The sequence below is a fragment of the Physeter macrocephalus genome, chromosome 19, assembly GCF_002837175.3.
Source record: "Physeter macrocephalus isolate SW-GA chromosome 19, ASM283717v5, whole genome shotgun sequence".
Taxonomy (NCBI): Eukaryota; Metazoa; Chordata; class Mammalia; order Artiodactyla; family Physeteridae; genus Physeter; species Physeter macrocephalus.
In genome coordinates, this window is record NC_041232.1 from 44,894,646 (window position 1) to 44,917,991 (window position 23,346).

The following is a 23,346-nucleotide window of genomic DNA, read 5'->3' on the forward strand; positions in this document are numbered from 1 at the left end:
TGGCCGCTGAGCCTGTGCGTCCAGAGCCTGTGCTCCGCAGCGGGAGAGGCCACAACAGTGAGAGGCCCGCGTACCACCAAAAAAAAAAAAAAAAAAGTTCTGGAGAAGAGATCGGTGGTTGCCAGGGTTTGGGAGAGAAGAGGAAGTTAAGGAGCAGCACAAGGGAGTTCTTTGTAGTGAGAGAACAGTTCTGTATCTTGATTGTGTTGGTAGTTACATGCATTTCTATATGTGTGATAAAATTTCATAGAACTATACATACACACCCCAAAAAAATGAATTCATGCAAAAAAACAGTGACATCTAAGTCAGATGTTGTCTAGTTAATTGCCAATTTCCTGGTTTTGGTAATGTACCACAGTTATGTAAGAAGTTACCATTAGGGGAAGCTGGGTGATTGTGACATGGTACCTCTCTGCATTATTTTTGCAATTTCTTGTGAGCTTATAAATATTTCAAAATGAAAAAGTTTTATTAGAGAGCCATTAATGGCTATTAAATTTATGTATAAATACTAACACCTGATGCTGGTATTAGTATTTGATGCTGGTGTATTATAATCTATATTGCTTATACCCTGAGAAAACCATAATTCAAAAAGAGTCATGTACCAAAATGTTTATTGCAGCTCTATTTACAATAGCCAGAACATGGAAGCAACCTAAGTGTCCATCAACAGATGAATGGATAAAGAAGATGTGGCACATATATACAATGGAATATTACTCAGCCATAAAAAGAAATGAAACTGAGTTATTTGTAATGAGGTGGATAGACCTGGAGTCTGTCATACAGAGTGAAGTAAGTCAGAAGGAGAAAAACAAATACCGTATGCTAACACATATATATGGAATCTAAGAAAAAAAAATGTCATGAAGAGATTAGTGGTAGGACAGGAATAAAACACAGACCTACTAGAGCATGGACTTGAGGACATGGGGAGGGGGAAGGGTAAGCTGTGACGAAGTGAGAGAGTGGCAGGGACATATATGCACTACCAAATGTAAATTAGATAGCTAGTGGGAAGCTGCCGCATAGCACAGGGAGATCACCTCTGTGCTTTGTGACCACGAGAGGGGTGGGATAGGAAGGGTGGGAGGGAGGGAGACGCAAGAGGGAAGAGATATGGGAACATATGTATATGTATAACTGATTGACTTTGTTGTAAAGCAGAAACTAACACACCATTGTAAAACAGTTATACTCCAATAAAGACGTTAAAAAATATATATATATTGCTGGTGGCAGTATAAAACTATAGAGTAATATATATTATGAACTGTGAAGTTCATAACTTTGACCTTCTAATCTCCATTTATGGTCATGTATCCTAAGAAAATAATCCCCCCAAAAGTAAACAATATAGATACTATAATTTGTAATAATAGAATATCCGTATACCAAGAAAACGTCAGTATTCCAAGAGGTAGGTAACTAATTAAATTATGGCACACCTATTGACTGTAATATTGTTTAAATGATAAAGTGATAGGGACTTCCCTGATGGCACAGTGGTTAAGAATCCGACTGCCAATGCAGGGGACACGTGTTCGAGCCCTGGTCTGGGAAGATCCCACGTGCTGCATAGCAGCTAAGCCTGTGCACCACAACTACTGAGCCTGCGCTCTAGAGCCTGTGAGCCACAACTACGGAGCCCACGTGCCACAACTACTGAAGCCCATGTGCCTAGAGCCCGTGCTCTGCAACAAGAGAAGCCACGGCAATGAGAAGCCCGCGCATCACAACAAAGAGTAGCCCCCGCTCACCACAACTAGAGAAAGCCCTGCGCGCAGCAACAAAGACCCAATGCAGCCAAAAATAAATTAATTTTTTTTAAAGTGATAAAGATATACTTTTATATACAAGAAATGCATATGAAGAAATAAGTGCAATTTTATTTCTTTATGTTGCTTTAATAGTTATACAATTCTAAAACAATACCAAGGTATGGCCAATAGATTCATAAAATTAAAATTCATTTCGTTGAATGGTTATTTAATTTTTTGATTCTGACAATAATGATTATTTAAAATTCTTTCTTGAACTCTTGATCTTGTTTATTTCCAGTTCTGTCCACTTTGCCGTTTAGTACCTAATGAGAATCCAAGCAGCTTCAATGGCAGCTTAATAAGACATTTGCAAGTCAGTCACACTTTGTTTTATGATGATTTCATAGTAAGTATATTTTCTTACTTTTACATTATGTTTTTATGCTGTGTTTAGCTTACCTTTCTTAATCCAAATGAGTAAGATTGTAGAGGAAAAAATGTATGTATAGCTAAAATGTTAAGTATTAGCATTAAGAGGGAAATCATAAAAACATGCTGTTTTATAAACTGACTGTTAATAGTAAAGTAGTTACCTGCCTTAGACAAGATCATTTTCTTTGTGATGTAAATAATTAGCCATCGTATAAAGACCTAGATTTCACTTTCACATTATTTTAATTTCTACTCTAGTGCCTCCCAATATATGTTAATCGTTATAATTTTTATGAAGTAAAAAACTTATATAGCTGAGAGGAAATCATATCAGTAAGGAAATGGCTCAGAGAATTTGCATTCGTTTTATAATATACTGAATGGCTAGTAACAGACATGACATTATCAGTGTAGCGAGACACACGGGCTCTATTTTTAATTTAAATTCTATAAAACACAACTCTCGTATTTATTGAACTTTTTTAAACTTAAAAAGAATTTATTATGAAAAAATTTTAAACATATACAGAAGTAGGATAATATAATGAACCCCTGTATACCCATCAGCTACCCATCAATAACTACCAACTCATAGCCAATCTCATTATATTAAGGATTTTTTTAAGATGAAAGAAAAATCTGGTATAGTATGAATAGTTCTAATACTTATGACTGTAGTTTCTGTTATCAGAAATGGTAGGGGCTTCCCTGGTGGCACAGTGGTTGAGAGTCTGCCTGCCGATGCAGGGGACACGGGTTCGTGCCCCGGTCCAGGAAGATCCCACATGCCGTGGAGCGGCTGGGCCCGTGAGCCATGGCCGCTGAGCCTGCGCGTCCGGAGCCTGTGCTCCGCAACAGGAGAGGTCACAACAATGAGAGGCCCCCGTACCGTAAAAAAAAAAAAAAAAAAAGAAAAAAAAAAGAAATGGTAATAACAAGCAAAAGGTTAACGTAGCCTTTTTTCTATGCATTGTCATGTGAGAGTAATGCTTTGTCCCCTGAGTCCCTTTCAGCAAAGGGGTATTGCCTATCATGAGCGGGAAAATCACTCATAGCCATGTTCTGAAATAGTACATTTTATTGTTACATTTATCTAAATACATGAAATGTTATGGGTTAAATTTGAATTTGCATATAATTTTCACATGATTTTGACTATTTTTTGCAATTTCAAGATGGAATTTAATAATTGTTGAAGATTGTCGTTAGAAATTTTTCTCCATGCATTCTGATCTGCCCACAGATATGATTATCCAGATTCAACACAGGGAACTTGGGTTCTGACCTGGGTTTCAGTAACAGCCCTGTCACAGCTGTGTGACCTTAGGCAAGGTATTTAACATTGGAGCCTCTGTTTGTTCATTTGTTAAGTGAGGAGAGCAAAGTACATACTGCTTCCAGAAGCACTTGTGGGAATTAAATGAAATAATGCATGTGGAGTGATTTGCACAGTTAGGGCACGGATGTTAGGCAAACTGGAGGTGGGGAGGGTAAATGGGAATATCAGGACCACTTGAAGAATCAAACAAACCACACTACAGAGGCATTGTATTCTTTCCTCCGTCTCTCAAATAATGTCTTTTCTGGCCACCAAGGCACACAAGCCCTCAACAGAGCCATGTGTTCTCATTTTTCATAAAACGTAGGGGTTCCTCTTTACCTTAGCTCCATGAGACGTTCTAAAAGCCAGGTTGATTCCACGCCTCGTGTTCAGTCCATTCTTCTCAAGATCTTTCAAAGTATGACCCAGGGCTGGTCAGGAAGAAGCCACTTTGATGAGAATACTTTCCACCCACTCAAAACCATATTCTTGGATGTGGAAGTGAGGTTGAAACAGTGTTCTTTGTTTTGATTTTTTGTTTCCTAAACTACCAAGTACTATGCTGGGCGTGTTATGCAAATTATCTCATTTTATTCCTTGCAGCAACTTCTGTGAAGTGAGTACTATATCATTATCCTTACTTAGCTATGAAATATCTGATGCTCAAAGGTTAATAAATTGCCTCAGAACAACCTGGCATTGAGTCCAAATCTTGTGCTCTGCTGTGCTTTATAGCTTTCCTTTAGATTTCATTTATTTGCTTTTATGTTTTAGAGTGGACTTCCAATAAAGATTTTATTTTATTTTTGTAGTTTATTGGCAAAGAGGAGATGGATTGCAGAGGATGGGGCTCTTAATACTTTTTACTTTATTTATAGAATGTGCTGACCTAAAGTTTGGAATTCCATTTTGACCATAGGGAAGCAAGGAGAAAGAGCGTTTTGTTTTCAACCTTTTTTTTTTTCAAAACTAGATATTCAGTAGTACTGCTGGGATTGATGAGTCCTATGGGAATGTCTTAACTTTACGTGTCTTAACTATTACATGTCTTATCTATGGGAATGTCTTAACCATTACATGTTTATGTGGAGCATAGCACTCTGACAGGGTTTGTACTGTTGACTAAAAACTATTAGTTAGATCAGATAAAAACTTTAAATTCCAGATCAAAACTATTTGACTATGACTGTAGCTAGTTAATTGATAGGCAGTAAAAATGAAATAGAAAATGCACAAGCCCCAAAGCAAAAGTCCTGGGTTCTATGAGTTTTTGTGGAAACTTGGGCTAAATTCAGGGCTTCACTTTGCAAAATGAGACATTGTCTTAACTCTCATCCTCCAATTTCTGAAAACTGTCATCTCTGACTGTATGTTTCTAATTATTTTTCTTTATTGTAGGATTTTAATATAATTGAGGAAGCTCTTATTCAAAGGGTTTTAGACCGGTCACTTCTGGAATATGTGAATCACTCGAACACCACATAATTGTATTAAAAGAAAAGGGAAGGAGATCGTACAATTGCACCATTATTTTCAAGATGCTGCTTGAAGAATTGGAGGGAAACTGTCAGTGTTTGATGGGCAAAAAAGTGTACAACACAGTTATATGTTTGTCCATGTTTATTGTTATACTGCATTTTAAAACTGCCTTCATTTTGGTGGTTTAGTTCTGTTTTACATTCTTGAGTTTCTCAGACACTTAACAGCAAAAAAAGTCTCCATCAGCCATTAATATATGGAAGAGAACATAAGGCTGAGTATGTGGGTGAAGGATCTTTATTTGCAAATCGGATGACATTGTGTGTAATGCTACATATTGATGACTTCCCTCATGGTTGGTCAAAATAACTAATCTTTGCTCTATGGAGAGTGAAACAAAGTGTGGTCGTTCAAGGAAATGTGAAATCTCTTCTAGAGTTCACGTTCTAACCGCTAATAGAATAAAAGGAATAACCTTGTACGGAGTAGGAAAGGAAAATTTTGGCTGTTGACAACATCCATTTAACCAAATTGTATAACATAATACTGTAATAAAATAAATTTCATGTTAGGAATGTATACTTAATGCTTTGACTTTTTATAACTATGCACACATAAGAATTTAATATTATATTTTTCAAATATTTGTAGCTTATTATTTAGAAATATTTCTATAATACAGGCAACTTCTTAAGAACCATCAGCTGATATTTACAGTAGAAGTATTCACATCCATAATTTTTAGTGGAAAATCCTAAGGACTTTGATTTTTTTAAATTTTCTCTTTTAGGAAAATTATAAAATAAACAGAAATACTGAAAACCAAACAGAAAATGTATAGCTTATTACATTCTCATAAGGAAACATTCTTTTAGAACTCTGCCAGTCACCCTGGATGTCTTCTATGTGTCCTGTCACAGTTAACAAACCTCTTCCTCAACCCCACAAAAGTAAACACTACATTGATTTTTTTTTTTTTTTTTTTTTTTTTGCGGTACGCGGGCCTCTCACTGTTGTGGCCTCTCCCGTTGCGGAGCACAGGCTCCGGACGCGCAGGCTCAGCGGCCACGGCTCACGGGCCCAGCCGCTCCGCGGCATGTGGGATCCTCCCGGACCGGGGCACGAACCCGTGTCCCCTGCATCGGCAGGCGGACTCGCAACCACTGCGCCACCAGGGAAGCCCTACATTGATTTTAATAGTACTCACTTCCTTGCATTTCTTTCTTAGTTTATCCCCCAAGTGTGTGTCTCTACACACTAGCTTTTAATCTTACCCATTTAAAATTGGCTTTATTAGATATATCTCTTAATGTCTGTTTTTAATTTCTGGGTTTCTCCTTCTTTCTTTTCCTTAAAATTTACCTATTGAAGAACCTGGTTTTATAAATTTCCCACTGTCTGTATTTTGTTAATTGCATACTCATGGCACAATTCAGCATGTTCTTCTATCCTCTGGATATTGACACATGGATCCAGAGATCTGAGCAGACTCAGGTTCAACCTTTTGGCCAGACCATAGATCATGGTGTATTCTTTCAACAGAGGGCACAGAATGTCTGGTTCTCTCTTTTGTGATGTCAGCTGAAATTGATATTCAATGCCTAGATCCATTGATTTGTTGTGGGTTGGAGAATATTGTATCATTTCTTTTTCATTTATTAGTTGGAACATTTTTATAAAGAGGTGTTTCCCCATATCTACTATTTGGTTAACCAGTGGTCAAGTTCATATAGGAAAGGGAAAATAAAATTGAATTTTCCCCTTTATTTACCAAATTTCAAGGTAATAAACTTGTTTTCTATCATCCTCTGTAGATCACTTTTTTTAAGTGTTGTGAACTCATGGATTCAAACATATTTGATAGGCTTTAATCCATTTCACATATTGCCTTATTAAAGCTCAAATTGTCCTATCGTTGGTCATTGGGAGCCTTATCAAGTTGACTCAGTCCTTTTGACACTACTCTAGCAGTCTTTACTGTCTTCCTTGTAGTCTTGTATGACAGGCTATTCCAGGCTCAACATGGATGTTTCCTGCCCCAGACCTGGTATCAGCTGTTTCTCTTAATGAGCCTGGTTACTTTCAGTGAGAAATAGTGCTTCAGAACTGTAGTTGTGACTAAGTTCATTGCGGCTATATTGGTCTTTGTTTCTAAGAGAGAGCTAGGAAATATCCTTTTTTTTTAAGATAAAACACTTATTCATGAGTTTATTTTGATACTTGCAAATCAAATTAAGTACTACAGGGTTTTTGCCTAATCTTTTCTATTACATTTGTGTCTTGTTTTTCTCTACTGAGAATCCTGGTCTCCAAGGACACAGGAATATCCCACAATTATTCGTTTCCTTCTTCTACTTTATGCATGCAACAGTCTCAGAATAATAATACTAATAAACCATCACCAGTATGCTAGCTGGTACAATTAAAAATGTTTTTCATTTGTTCTCCCTAATCTCCTATTTTTTAAAGTTGTACCATATCAACACTTTCAAGGAATTCCCTGGCGGTCCAGTGGTTAGGACTCTGTGTTCTCACTGCCCAGGGCCCAGGTCTGACCCCTGAATGGGGGGAACTAAGATCCTGCAAGCCGCACGGTGCGGCCAGAACAAAAAACACCTTTTTTTGAGAACCTATTGGTGTAACATACAATACTCTCTTCTATCCCCCATTTAGCTTAGTTCTTCAAGTACCTGTATATTTAGTGCTTGCTACCACTCCTTATTTGATGGCTCTGTTTTTCATATTTGGCTCTCTAATGACAAATCCAGGACATAGAATAATATTTCCATCTTGAAGGCAAGCAAAGAAGCTACGAAGATGCGTGATTTCAACTCCTGAGGATAAAATGTTACTTGGTTGTGGTTAGCTTCTTAACTGTAATCGTCTATAAACTTCTTTGTTCCTTACACATAAATGTAGTCATAGTCACGTTCCCCAAAATTTTCTATAGTAAATTATCCATTACTTCTTAAAAGCCTTGCTTACCATTCAGCCATCCACCGCAAGGTAATTAGAAAAACAAAGCTGGGTGAAATCTAGAGGGCCATATTTCCTCCCTTTTAGATACTGGTTTCAAGCTTGCTTTTCACAGCTGCTAACAAGTAACAACAGATTTTCAGTTTCACCACCTCTCTTCCTACAGTTTGGATGGCTCAACCAGTAAAGCAAAACCTATTGGACAACAAGGGCAAAAGGAGAGGAATTTTTAAGAGGTAATCATTAGATTGAAAATATAGTCCCGGAAAAATAAAAGAATATATTTCTGAGTATTAGTACTCACTATCCAGAAAATAAATTTTTGTTAATTCCAAGCAATACAAAAGGCATCTTTTAAAAAAAAAAAAGGCATCTTTAAATATGTAAAACTTGAAAACTTAAAAACTGTATTTTGAGTAAAGCTTTAAGTCACCTGCCACTGTTAAACCTCAGTGCAGCAATTCTACATCCTGTCTCTGGATATCTCTTATGATATTTTTGCCCCCTACGGGACAAACCAGGTGCTGGCCACCTGAATTATTTTGCCTTTTGAATTATTTTGAGTTCTAAAATAGTGAAGTGCAACTATTATTCATTGTTCACTGTGCCTTTAACCTTTTATTAAAAGGAATTTATAATTCATTGTCTTAAAAAACGAAAACCAATATTTGAAGCTGTTGACTAAGCAAAAAAATTCACTCCTTTTTTTTAATAGCACCTCAAGGTGCCAATTTTTCAAGGCCTTATGAGGGAAAAACTGATTAACATGTTATTCTTTAAAAGCTAAATTCTTCTAATCCTACAAAAACCTATGGAGATTTTCCTTTTACATATTTTTTTCACCCAAATTTCTAAAACGTATATTGACAAATTGTATTGGGAATCTACTGTGAAGATAGTTCCAGGTCAGATCTTCCAAAAGATCCTGGCTCTAATGATGTTATTTTATTACTTTTACTGGGTGCTAAGTGTCCTTTGTTTTCAGGTGAGCTTACAACAGTTACTGAACACGTTTAACATATAATTAGTACCTTCAAGTAACATTGAAGTTATTTTTAAAAGTCACTAAGAGATTCATCCTTTTATTATTCAACTGCAAAAAATAAATCTGTATAATGATCAGAAATTAAAATGTACAATTCCTTTTCTTCTGTAAATATGTGTTATTGTGAGAAATAAAGAATGGCAGGACCATTGCTTTCATTAAAATATCCGTGTCTGTTCTTAAACATGGATCTTGATAATTTTTTACATCTAATACCTTGTATGCTTTTAAACCTCATATGTTTTTTAAATTGTCATCATTCAGCAATATCTATCATGAAAATATACTTTCATTTAAGCCAGTAGTTCTCAATCGGGAGCAATTTTGCCTCCTAGGGGACATTTGACAATGTCAGGACATTTGAGGTTGTCATAACTGTGACGTGCTATTGCCCAGGATGTGGATCAAAGCCAGGGATGCTACTCAACATTCTACAATGCACAGGACAGCCCCTCACAGCAAAGGATTCCCCTTCCTGTCAATAGTGATGAGGTTTAGAAACCCTGGTTTGAGTCAAGGTAAAGCTGAGCATCATGGAGTTATTATTGGCTCTGCTTCCAAGGGACTCCATTGAAATTTAAAAGGCAAGATGAAGATGAATTTTGTATCTCTTTCTCCCTGCTAAATACATACTAAGTTTGGGGTGGCTATAGCTGTCATATGTACCCCAGTTCAGAATATACTAAAACATAGGAAAGTTTTTGTGGATTTTTTCACAAGAAGAGGAACAGGCCAGAGCACAGGTCTTAATGGCATGACCTCTGATGACTGCTGAGTGACATCCTAAAAGATACTGGGAACCCAGAATGGTTTGGGAAGACCTACTTTCATCACTTAGGTGAGAGTTATTGAAGTAAATAAGGTAAAATGGGACTTCCCCGGTGGCACAGTGGATAAGACTCCGTACTCCCAATGCAGGGGACCCAGGTTTGATCCCTGGTTCGGGGACTAGATCTCACACGCACGCATGCCACAACTAAGAGTTTGCATGCCACAACTAAGGAGTTTGCATGCCACAACTAAGGAGCTGGCAAGCCACAACTAAGACCTCGCGCAAACAAATAAATAAATAAAAATAAATAAGGTAAATATATAACAGAGGGACACCTATGTCTGAGATCCTTGAGGCTAAGAAATATTTAAGCTTTTATCTTATGTCTAGAAAAATCATCTGGTATTTTAATCCTGCAGGCTTCAGAGAAGACCATGCACGGGTCTTGATTAGGGCTAATCATTGCCCCAAAGCAGCCATTTAAAAGGCCCATGGAACTTTCCTGGTGATCCAGTGGTAAAGAATCTGCCTTCCAATGCAGGGGACATCCGTTCCATCCCTCATCAGGAAACCAAGATCCCCCATGCCGTGGGGCAACTAAGCCCGTGCGCCAAAACTACTGAGCTCGGGAGCCTCGGCGAGAGAGCCCACGTGCTGCAACTATAGAGCCCATGCGCTCTGGAGCCCAGCGCTGCAACTAGAGAGAGAAGACCCGCATGCCACAACTAAAGAGAAGCCCGCGCGAGGCAATGAAGAGCCCGTGCGCTGCAACGAAAGAGCCTGCATGCCTCAATGAAGATCCCATGTGCTGCTGCAACTAACACAAAGCACAACCAAAAAATACAATAAATAAATAAATAAAATGTTTAAATAAATAAATAAAAATAAAAGGCCCAATGGGGACTTCCCTGGTTGTCCAGTGGTTAAGACTCCACGCTTCCACTGCAGGGGGCACGGGTTCGATCCCTGGTCAGGGAACTAAGATCCTGCATGCCATGTGGTACGGCCAAAAAAAAAAAAAGGGCCCAGTGAAGGTGAAACACAGGGACTGGTCAAGATAGATTAGTTCATGCTTCGATTACAAACAACCCCCAAATCTCAGTACTCACCCAAGGCCTACTGTGGATCTTGGCTCTTCTCCAGGCAGCTGTTCTCCAGCCTCAGAATTCTGCCTTACTTTGATCTCATAGCATTTGTATATGACCATGTGCCTCTCCAGCCACCCCTCACCACAATGGACTGGAGAATAGGTTACAGAGGTCATTTCCACTCGCATTTCATTTGCTAAGGAAAGTCATGGCCACACGTAATTTCAAGGCATTGGAGAAGTGCAATTTCAGGTAGAAGAGAACTGGATATTGGGATATAATATTAATGCCAACCATGGAGGTACAAGCTGAGAAGAGCTGACAGAGAAGCAGAGGTCCATAGGGGAAAGGTCTTAAAATCATCTTTGAAAAGGAGGGGTGAAAGTCAAAATGAGACTGGGTTTTTAAAAACAGGAAATAATATTCTTTTTTGCCATGGTAATTTTTTCATTAATTTTATTCACAATTTGGGATCAGTTTACCAAATGAAAAACCTGTCCGTTTTTCAAACATAAGACAATAATTTCTTTTTTTGAATCATTTTTCTTATTTATTAAAAGAAACACCAAGTGCATTCTCAGTCTTTACCACTGTATTTTCTCAGTATACTTGTGTACCTTCATCAGAACCACTTGGGTTACTTGGCATAACTGCATTTTTCTCAGCCCTCCCCAGACGTACAGAATTAGAATGTCTGAAATTCTGATGGATTCATCAGCAAGTCATCAAAATACATTCAGATCTATCAATTTCTCACTATCTCCACGATTACAATTTTAATTTCAACCCTCATCATCTCTTTCCTGGATCCCTGTAGTAAACATGTGATTGGCCTCCCTCCACTTATGACAGTAGGGACCATTATCCATAGAGCAGTCAAAGAGATCTTCAAAAGCACAAATCTGATCATGCTCCCACCCCCTTCCCACTGCTTAAAATGCACCAAGGGCTTCTCATTGTTACTTGAATAAAATCTAAATGCCTTTCCATTCCCTTCCAAAGTTCCTCATGATCTGGCCTCTGCCTATTTTTCCAATTTCATCTCTATCTACTCTCTCCTTTAATCCCTACATTTCAGCCACACTGGTCTTTAGGTTAAGCACACCAAGATTAGTGGTTCCTGCACCTTGGCACTTTCTATTCCTTCTGTTTGAAAAGCCCTTTCCCAGAGTTTGACATGGCTGCCTTCTAATCTTTAACTCCCAGATCAAATGTCATCTTCTCATAAAGGATTTTTCTCATAATTCTAGCCAAAGTCATTTCCCCCTTTTGTCTATTATCCTATTATAGTTTCTTCTTAACTGCTATTAGAATTTGAAATTCGCTTACGTGTTTATTTTCATTTTTATTGAGTGTCTCCCCTCTCTAGAATATAAATTCTTTGAGTGCAGTTATACACCACGAATCTACCCAACATCTTAATGTGCATCTTAAGACAAAATTCAAAACAGTGGCACATGGTAAGTACTTAGTAAATATTTCTGCTAATCTATCATTATAGTTATTGATGATATAAAAACATGTAAAAACATAATGTTTTTATCACATGGACTTCACAAGAGTGATAAAAAATATTAAAACCCTAGTAATCTAGCTCAAAGTCTTCATGAAACCAAGCAGAAGTGTAAATTAATTCGTTAGTAAGAATACCTCAATAGATAAGTGTCTTAGTCAGCTTAGCAGACTATAAAAAAATACCATAGGCTGATAAAAAAGATTGAAATAATGCCATTTGCAGCAACATGGATGGACCTAGAGATTATCATGCTAAGTGAAGTCAGACAGAGAGAGACAAATACCATATGATATCACTTACATGTGGAATCTAAAATATGGTACAAATGACCTTATTTACAAAACAGAAACAGATTCACAGACATAGAAAACAAACTTAAAGTTGCCAAAGGGGAAAGGGGGTGGGGGAGGGATAAATTTGGAGTTCGGGATTAGCAGATACAAACTATTATATATAAAATAGAAAAACAACAAGGTCCTACTGTATAGCACAGGGAAATACATTCAATATCCTATAATAAGCCATAATGGAAAAGAATATATACATATGTATAGCTGAATCAGTTTGCTGTACACCAGAAACTAACAACATTGTAAATCAACTATACTTCAATTAAAAAAAAAATACCGTAAGGGAATTCCCTGGTGGTCCAGTGGCTAGGACTCCAAGCTTTCACTGATGAGGGTGTGGGTTCAATCCCTGCTCAGGGAACTAAGATCCCACAAGCCGCAGGACGTGGCCAAAAGAGAAAAGAAAAAAAAAAAAAAAAATACCATAGGCTGGGTGGCTTAAACAATAGACATTTATTTCTCACAGTTCTGGAGGCTGGGAAGTCCAAGATTTAGGTGTCAGCAGATTTGGTTATTGGTGAGGGACCTCCTTCTGGCTTGTTGACGGCCACCTTCTTGCTGAATCTTCACATGGCAGAGGCAGTGAGCTCTGGTCTCTTCCTCTTCTTATAAGAGTACTAATCTGCTCAGGACCCCATCTAAACCTAATTACCCTCAAAGATCCACCTCCAAATACCATCACATAAGGGGTTAGGGCTTCAACATGAATTTTGGGGGACACAAACATTCAGCCCATAACAATAAGTATGCAATAATATAAATATAAATAGGAATAGAGAGAAATAGTAAAACACACATCTAAAACATGCAAATACAGTAATTAAAGATATTAATTTGAACTCTATAGTGATGTATTATTTTTCTATCTTAACACAATGTTTGGCATAGTGTAAGCTCTCAGTAAATATTTTTTGAATCAGTCTATTAGCAAATTTCTCAACTGATGGTCCCCATGCGAAGAAGATGTGGAGGAACTGGCACACTGGGGTGGTGTTAGTAGTAGAATTTACACATTACAAAGCAATTTGGTAGTGGCATCTTACCTCTCCTTATAATAAATTTCATAATTTCTCTGAGAAGACTTCTTTGAGCTATCCAAGCAGAGTCAATCACACCATCCTTTATATCACTAGACCACACAATCTCTGGACCACACCTCCATTGCTATAGATACCATGTTATATTTCTTTGTTTATACGACTGATACTCATGAGATTGGGCATTACTTAAGGACAAGGATTACATTCACAGGGCCTTACTAGAAACTCAATACATTAAAAAAAAAAAAAAAAAGGAACTCAATACATGTGTCTTAGTTTGCTAGGGCTGTCAAAACATAATACCATACACTGGTTGGCTTAGACAGAAATTTATTTTCTCACAGTTCTGGAGGCTGGAAAATCTGCCATCAAGGACCTTCAGGGTTCAGTTTCTGGTGAGGGCTCTCTTTCTGGCTTACAGACAGTCACATTCTCACTGTGTCCTCACATGGCAGAGAGAGTGAGCAAGAGATCAAGCATTCTAGTGTCTCTTCTTATAAAGGCACCGATCCCATCATGAGAGCACCACCCTCATGACCTCATCTTACCCTCATTACCTCCCAAATGTCCTGTCTACAAATACCATTACACTGGGGATTAGGGTTTCAACATATGCATTTGAGGGGGACAGAAAATCAGGTCATAACAATATGTTTGTTGAACGGAAAAATGAGTGGTTGACAAGTGGATCAGAATACTCATGTTAGCTCCTCAGTATATCCTTTCCTCACTAATAAAGTCTATATGGGGAGCAAAATTCTAGTAAAAAGAACAACTTTTAAAAAAAATTTATTTATTTATTCATTTATTTAATTTTTGGCTGCAATGGGTCTTCACTGCTGCACGCGGGCTTCCTCTAGTTGCAGTGAGCGGGGGCTACTCTTTGTTGCGGGGCGCAGGCTTCTCATTGTGGTGGCTTCTCTTGTTGCAGAGCACAGGCTCTAGGTGCGCGGGCTTCAGTAGTTGTGGCACACGGGCTTCAGTAGTTGTGGCTTGCGGGCTCTAGAGCGCAGGCTCAGTAGTAGTGGTGCACGGGCTTAGTTGCTCCGCGGCATGTGGGATCTTCCCGGACCAGGGCTCGAACCCGTGTCCCCTGCATTGGCAGGCGGATTCTTAACCACTGCGCCACCAGGGAAGCCCAAAAGAGCAACTTTATGTCTGAATTTGCTCATTACTATTTCCCAGAACTTAGCACAGTGCATCTATGGGCACTCAATAAATATCTGATGAATAAATTAGTGAATAAATTGTAGTTTGAGAAGCATAGGCAAGATGTTCTTAATGAATAAAGTCTTCAAGCCAGATGCAGCTCTTCTTTTTAGAGACAGACTTGTCAAGTGAGCCAAACTACTAGGCAGCTTCTCTCCTAGACAGAGTTTTAAAGCAGTGAGCAGTCCAGTAACATAGCTCCTGCAGGACAAGCAGTATTATTTCACCTTCATTCAGTGATATTAGAGGTATTGCACTAATTCTGAAGGACAACTGTACATTGTATTTTACAGTTGCTGAGTTTAACTTGCTCCAGATTATACAGTATAGTAATTTGCTGCAGAGTTACTGTAGACAACTAAATAAAACCCAGGTAATCAGATAAAATGAAGGAAATGTTTAGTTCTTATATCTACTGTATTTTGATATGCCTCTAAATGTATTTCACCTTGTCCCCTTGACACATCCTTAATACATGCAAGAAGGTCAAAGTCTTATATATAAAACCATACTATGCTTTGACAGTATTTCAAGAGTGTGTTCTCCAGAAATTTCAGTCTCAAGGCTTTTTGATTTTAAAACTACCTTAGGGGGATTCCCTAGCGGTTCAGTGGTTAAGACTCTGCACTTCCATTGCAGGGGGCGTGAGTTCAATCCCTGGTTGGGGAACTATGAAACTGCAAGCCACGTGGCACAGCCAAAAATTTGTAACGAAATTTTTTTTCCTAAAGTAGTAAAACTCTTAGAAACAGAAAATAGAATGGTTGCTGCCAGGGGGCAAAGTGAGGGCGAAAAGAGGAGTTATTCAATGGATATAGAGTTTCAGTTTTGCAAGATGAAAAAGTTCTAGAGACCTGTTGCATAACAAGGTACATATAGTTAACACTACTGAACCATACAGTTAAAAATGGTTAAAATGGAAATTTTTAAAAATTTATTTGTTTTTAAAATTATTTTATTTATTTATTTTTGGCTGCATAGGGTCTTCATTGCTGCATGCGGGCTTTCTCTAGTTGTGGCAAGTGGGGGCTACTCTTCATTGCATTGCACAGTCTTCTCATTGCGGTGGCTTCTCTTGTTGCAGAGCACAGGCTCTAGGCGTGTGCGTTTCAGTAGTTGTAGCACACTGGCTCAGCAGCTGTGGCGCATGGGCTTAGTTGCTCCATGGCATGTGGGATCTTCGGGAGCAGGTCTCAAACCCATGTCCCCTGAATTGGCAGGCGGATTCTTAACCACTGTGCCACCAGGGAAGCCCAAAATGGAAAATTTTATGCTTTTTCTTTAACCACAGTAAACAAACAAACAAACAAAATTGGTATGTGGGTAAACCAAATACCAATTTATATAGTTTCATGCCTCTCAGTTTGGGAAATTACAATTGTTGGTGAAATTTAGGAAAGAAGTATCATGTCACTGGTGAAGCCCTTGAGGTTTCAAAAATAAAGTATTTAAATATAGGGACTGAACAATGCTTCTCCCTGTTGCTTTTTTTTCCCCCACCCCCAGGTCTTTCTCCAGACTTCTGATGAAACTTAGAGCACGCAGCTTTGTTTGCTTGTTTTTTCCCCCATTTGCAGTTGTACATTCTCTTAGATATTTACTGATTTGAGTTGCCAGTCTGAGTTAGCATCACTTCTTTATAGGATTTTTGATGGAACTCTTAGGACGAGAAGGCAGGTCTTGTTTTTGTTATGGGTACTGTTGAAAGCAAGCAGGATCCTGTGGGACCCTCCCAGGTACAATAGCCTTTCTGTGTCTCCCCATTTCTTTTTTGTAGGAAAAGGACTTCAGCCTCTTAGACCTTCTTTGAGTTCCAAAGGGCAGATTCAAACTGTTACTAATCAGGGAAATGAGGGAATGGAGAAACAAAGGAAAGGCAGTCAAGAAACAATAGTGCAGCAATGGGGCAGGGTTCTGGTTCCTCCTAGGGGGAGATATGCATAGCAATCTGGTATATATCTCTGAGTTCTTCTACAGAAACTAAGGCCCCCATTCAGTGTGGAGGATGGTAACCTCAGGCTGGGCACAAGCATGTGGACGCCAGAATGATTGGAGCCAGAAGGCTGATAATTGGGATTCCTGGAATTCCACCCTGTTTACCTTACCACCAACCAATCAGAAGAAAGTCACACACCCTGCAGCCCTCCCCCCAAATTTTGCCAATAAAAACTCTTCCCCAAAAACCATAAGGGAGTTTGGGCTTTTTGAGCACGAGCTGTCCGTCTCCTTGCTTGGCTCTGCAATAAACCTTTCTCTGCTCCAAACTCTGATGTTTTTGCTTGTTTGGTCTCACTGTGCACCAGGCACAGGAATTTGGGTTTGACAACACTGTTGTTGTTGTTTTTCACACTAAATATCCTGAGCTTAAATAATTTCGCATTTGGGGACCACCAGGAGGGAAGAGTTTGCCTGAAGCAAACTAGAGGACAGACTTCCAGCAAGTTCCAACAGCATGGCACCACAGTGACTTCTCTGCCATCCTGTGAGCCACAGCTGGGCCCTCTCCAGCAAGGTCTGGACAAAGGTCTGGAGGTGGAGGTAGAATCCTTCTTTGGGTACTCTATCTCAACCCTGTATTATTATTATTTTTCTTTTAAATATGGAATGCATCATGAATTCGAGTGTCATCCTTGCACAGGGGCCATGCTAATCTTCTCTGTATTGTTTTGATTTTAAGTACATGTACTGCTAAAGCAAGCACTCAACTCTGTATTCTTTAGAGTTCTCTATTTTTACCTTAATTTTTGTTGGGGTATAGTTGATTTAGCATGTGGTGTTAGTTTCAGGTGTACAGTAAAGTGAATCAGTTATACATATACATATGTCCACTCTTTTTCAGCTTCTTTTCCCATATAGACCATTACAGAGTACTGAGTAGAGTTCCCTGTGCTATACAGTAGGTCCTTATTAGTTTTCTGTTTTACCTATAGTAGTGTGTATATGTCAATCCTGATCTCCCAATTTATCCCCTCCCCCTTTACTTCTCATGTTAATCCCCTAGTAGAGTTAAAAATTCTTCATATTAAACTTTCTCTGTTCAAATAATTGTCAGTTCAAATCTCTTTCCTGATTGGACCCAGACTGAAAATCAGATACTGTTAAATTTTCCTGAGTACCTTCAATAAAGTACAACAAGAAATTTGCATGCTCTCATTGAGATTTTCCTGGATACAGGTAGAGAAAAAGAAGAATTGGAAAGTGAGAATGCTGAGGTCCAAATCAAGAAAGTAATCATCTGCTGGACCGAAGTGAAGAGCTCAAGTTCCCTGATTCACTTCCCTTTCTGTGCGTAAGATTACAGCATTGACTGAGAAAGGGTGAGATCCTGGCCACTGGGGAGGAATGAATGGAGGATTTGGGGTACCCTGCCTCGCTGAGCTGTACCACAGTGCCACACACTGGCTCCCCTCCTGACAAACAGGATGGCAATGCCATGGCAAGTATATTGGACTGGAATTCAGTCTGGGGGGTAGAGTGATATTCTAGAAGATAGAGAGCAAGAGTTCTCTGCCAGCCCAGCCAGTTTCTTCATCTACACTGTCCTGAGACAAAGTTTGTCAAACAGAGCGCCCTGGATATGTGTTATCCCCAGAGTTGCTGCTAACAAATAGAAAATCTGAGGGTCGCCCAGTCTTGTCTCTTCAATTTAGCAGCCCCATGACCTGACACATTTTTTGGTGTTTACTGTGAGGAAGTTCCCCTAAAATGAAACTGATAAACAGATGACTACAGTTTTATCAGAAATGTAGCAGCAGCAGAAACCCAACCTGTGACAGGCCTGTGATTCATTAAAATCAACAAGGCAGAATTTACCAAAATTCATCAAACTAGATGATCAAAGTAGGTGCATTTTATCGTACATAAATAATACTTCAATAAAGTTGATTTTTAAAAATAAATAAAAAATAAAATCAATAGGGCAGAATGTCCTAATTCCTTAGAGTCTCAAGAAGAGTCACATTTTGGTACCCCAATACCTTTAACAAAAAATGAATTGCAAATGAGATAGACCCCTTCCTTCTCCTTAGACAGGCTAGTCTATGCTAATGTCCTTTTAGGTGTTCCCCTGGCAACAGTAATGATCCTAGCAGGTAATATCAGAGAGCCAGATTCATTGACAACGGGATTCTCACCACTCTCAAGTCAACCATGAGACTCAGTGGTTCTCTGCTTTGCTTCATTAACTCTGTCCAACAGCAGACAGTACATATTCTATGGTTCCTTCTCCTTTCTCCACATTCTAAATGGAAATTCTTATTGTAGTTGTATTTGTTTTGCATTGTGGCACATTAGGGGTGGTTGATAGGGATTACATTTATGATTTAGCCTAAGACTGCAGGATGGGACTTCCCTGGTGGTCCAGTGGGTAAGACTCCAAACTCCCAATGCAGGGGACCCAGGTTCGATCCCCGGTTGGGGAAGTAGATCCCACGTGCGTGCCTCAACTAAGAGTTCACACGCCGCAATTAAGACCTGGCATAACCTAAATAAATAAATAAATAAATATTTTTAAAAAATCATTACCATATGCAGAGAGTGAGAAAGCAAATGTGGAAAAATATTAATTAAAAAAAACCACTGCAGGATGATGAGATATTAAAACTGGACCAGGGGAATTCCGTGGCCATCCAGTGGTTGGGACTCCACGCTTTCACTGCCAAGGGCACAAGTTCAATCCCTGGTGGAGGAACTAAAATCCCACAAGCCATGGGGCACGGCCAAAACAAACAAACAAAAGCAAACAAAGAAAACTGGACTAGATTAACACTCAAGTAAAGGAAGAAGTAAGAGATATTGCACTGGAAAAATAGTAGTCTTGTGACATTGCCTCTAGAAGCACAGCTGGAAGGGGCTTTGGATTGTCTCCTTTTGAGGAAGTACAAATGCATATGTATTGAGGGTGAAATGGCTGGAATAATTAACTTTAAGAACAGAAAGAAGAGTGTTTATGTTCTGGACTGTTCTTCTATTTCCCTAAAAATTAAGCTTTGTTTGCTTTTAAAAACTAGTGTGAAGCTTTTGCCTCCACTGTTATACTGGAACTAATCTTTTAATAGTTGCCTTTGTCCTGGCTGTGAGCCCAGGACCGAACAGTGCCCAGAAGATGTCAATAAATGTGTGAAGTAAATGAAAGAAAAAAAGGAAAAAGAAAAAGGGAGGAGGAGGAAGGGAGAAGGTGGGTAGGACAAAGGACAGGGAGAGGGATCTTTTTCTTCTATAACTTTCTCTCAAACATCATCAAAGAAAATTTGGAATGTGAGTCGATTTGCTGAAATCTCTTGCCATTTCCGGTCTAGTCTATAGCTCTGCCTCTGAGGACAGCAGAGTTTATCCAGCGAAACAACTTTAGCTGCATTCAGAATACCTTTTTCACTGCTGGTTTGCTCTCTACATATTGGCTTTCTATGCTTGGGGAAGGAAGGAGGTGGCTGCCCCACAGCTCCTGTTAACATACCTTCCAGGTTAATGTAAGCAGATAAATAAGGGGGTCCCCGGAGAAAGAGATCCAGGAACGGCTTTCTTGACATAAGAGAAGCCATTTTGGTCTCAGACATTTTGTGATCTGAGCCCGGCCACAATGCTTGCCCTTGAACAGGTCTCAGTATTAATGATCATAAGGGAACAAAGGAATTCAGGAAGAGAGAAAAGCGCAGTGATAAAGCAGAGTCCTAGTTCCTCCTCAAGGGATATACATAATAATATATCTTTCAGTGCTGCAGGAACTAAGCACCCCCCTCCCCCCGCCCCGCCCTGACCAGGTGCAGGATGGAAGAAATGTGATGTTGACCCTCCTGACTTCAATCAACTAAATATTGGACTGTCAACCTTTGCCCCAATTCTATGCTGAATTCTCCTCTGCTCAAGCCCCTTCACGAATATGCATGTACCCTTAGCTTAAAACTTCCCCAATTTTGCTGTTCAGGTAGACAGTGCTTTAGGAGAGACCCCTGGTGTTCTCCTTACTTGTTGCAAGTAATAAGTCCTTCCTTCTCCCAACCTTTGGCTTGCTTGTGTCTATTGGCTAGATACCCACCAAGAGGCGAACCCAGTTTTTGGGCAACATTAATGCACTTAATGGAGACTGACTAGAATATAGGGATCTCAATTCCATATTCTTGAAACTGTGACAGTCTCAAGTTGGGATTATACACACCTCTATGCTAATCGATTTGTAACATGGAGGTTTTACTTCACAGGATACATAGGCTCAATGGGGTTACTAATAGGAATATTATTTAAAACGACAGCTGTATAATAGTATATAAAAATGCTGCTGATATGGAATTAAATGTAAGGTAAATAGCATGAAAATGCATATTTATAATGACATTTATGAAGGAGCTGAAATTTAACTGTCCCAAACCGGGGTAGACTAAAAAGGTGAATTCCTTTATTTTCTATGTTTAATTAGATCTCACTTTTGAGTTTCCATTTGTTGCTAATTTGCAGAGATGTGAGGAGGGAATTTAAACTTGCAATGGAAAGTAACTCAGTTCCTTCTCTTCTGGGAAGTAGAACCACTTTTGCAGTGTGTTTATCTGCTTTACCTTCCCCTTGTCCTTCTAAAGTGTTGATTCAGTTAGGAAAATGGGTCAGGGTCCAATCAGGAAAGAAAGCTCTCAATAAGTAGTTCAAAAGAAAATGTTTGGGCTTCCCTCGTGGCGCAGTGGTTGAGAGTCTGCCTGCCGATGCAGGGGACGTGGGTTCGTGCCCCGGTCTGGGAAGATCCCACATGCCGCGGAGCGGCTGGGCCCGTGAGCCATGGCCGCTGAGCCTGCGCGTCCGGAGCCTGTGCTCCGCAACGGGAGAGGCCACAGCAGTGAGGGGCCCGCGTACCGCAAAAAAAAATAAAAAAATAAAGAAAATGTTTAATACAGAAAATTAATTACAAAGATGTCAAAACTGCTGAAAGACCAAGTGTGATAGCAAGGCAAACACAGAAGCCATTGAGAAAAGCCAGGGACTGTCCAGCAGGAACTGGGACCATAGAGGGAAGGGTGGTCTCCCAGAAGCTGGAACTGAAACAGGAGGGAAGGAGGCAGGGCACAACCTTTAAAAGAATGATATAGCCATAGGACATGACAAAAACTGGTTAGAACTAACTAGATCCAAGATGGCAGAAGATTTGACTACCATTGGACTTTGAGCCTCATTATACGCTCACTGTAATACATTAGCATAAGCTAAGTGACACACACACCAGCCCCATGACAGTTCTGAGGCCAACCATCAAAGATCAAAAAGTGGGAGGTGGCCCCATTCCTGGAAATCTCCACCTGTTCCCCCAAATAGTTGGAATAATCCTTCCCCTCGTTAGCCTATGAAATTATCCAGCCCATAAAAACTAACCATGCCATATTTCTGTGCCTGTTGCCTTCTGAGATGGCCTACACTCTGTCTGTGGAGCATGTTTCTCTCTAAATAAATCCACTTCTTACCTATCACTTTGTCTCTCACTGAATTCTTTCTGTGATGAGACATCAAGAACCTGAACTTCAGACTTCCCTAGTGGTCCAGTGGTTAAGACTCCTCACTCCCAATGCAGGGGGTCCAGATTCATCCCTGGTCGGGGAACTAGATCCCGCATGCATGCCGCAACTAAGAAGCCTGCATGCCGCAACTAAGAAGTCCCCATGCTGCAACGAAGACCCTGCATGCTGCAACTAAGACCCAGAGCAGCCTAAATAAATAAATAATAAATTAATTAATTTAAAACAAAAAAAGAACCTGAGCTTCATTAAGTCCTGAGACCACATGTGTGATCTCAGTTAAAAGATGGTGGGTTCAAGTCCCAATCTGAGGTCCACAGTTTCAGAAACATGGAAGAAATTAGGCCACTGCCAGAAGCAAAGAGAGGGTAAAATTCTGTCACCCAATTGTAATGCGTGTGTGTAGGGGGGTGTTTCCCATATGCTAAACAATTCTCAGATATCAGCTGAGAGTCCTACAATTCAACTTAGTTCTGATACCTACCTGAATATAGTGCCAGATCCCACAGGTTAAGGGCTCAGTCCTACAAGACTGCCCGTTCCCCTGCCCACTTCAGACACCAAATCAAAAGTCCAGGTTGTCACCTGTGCTTCTGACCCATTAGCTATAAATCAGAGGTTCCCACTACTCCTTACTTGGGTTTGATTAATTTGCTAGAGTGGCTTACAGAACTCAGGAAAGCAGTTTACTCACTAGATTACTGGTTTATTATAAAAGGATATATACAACTCAGGAACAACTAGATGAAGCGATGTGTAGGGCAAAGGATGGGGGAAAGGATGCGGAGCTTCCATGCTCTCTAACCAGGCCACTTTCCTCAGTTTCCATGTGTTCACCAAGTCAGAAGCTCTCTCTAAA

The 23,346-nt window shown here is 39.5% G+C and overlaps 1 protein-coding gene and 1 non-coding gene across 3 annotated transcripts in view; one reads left to right on the forward strand and one right to left on the reverse strand.

Annotated features, from left to right (window-relative positions):
* RNF125 (ring finger protein 125) overlaps positions 1-9,140 on the forward strand; it is a 41,056-nt gene extending 31,916 nt beyond the window's left edge. The window contains exons 5-6 of one of the 2 annotated variants that reach the window (XM_028480335.2): positions 2,068-2,175; positions 8,144-9,140. In XM_028480335.2, coding sequence (XP_028336136.1) covers positions 2,068-2,175; positions 8,144-8,164 — 129 coding nt within the window. In that variant the 3' untranslated portion in view covers positions 8,165-9,140. Of the gene's footprint in view, positions 1-2,067; positions 2,176-4,920; positions 5,979-8,143 lie in introns of those variants that run through there. The other variant, XM_007130537.4, reaches the window with a different exon arrangement.
* Positions 9,141-17,590: 8,450 nt separating this feature from the next.
* On the reverse strand, positions 17,591-17,698 carry LOC112064130 (U6 spliceosomal RNA). The gene has a single exon (XR_002891383.1). It is a non-coding gene; the product is annotated as a U6 spliceosomal RNA (small nuclear RNA).
* Positions 17,699-23,346: the final 5,648 nt, after the last annotated feature.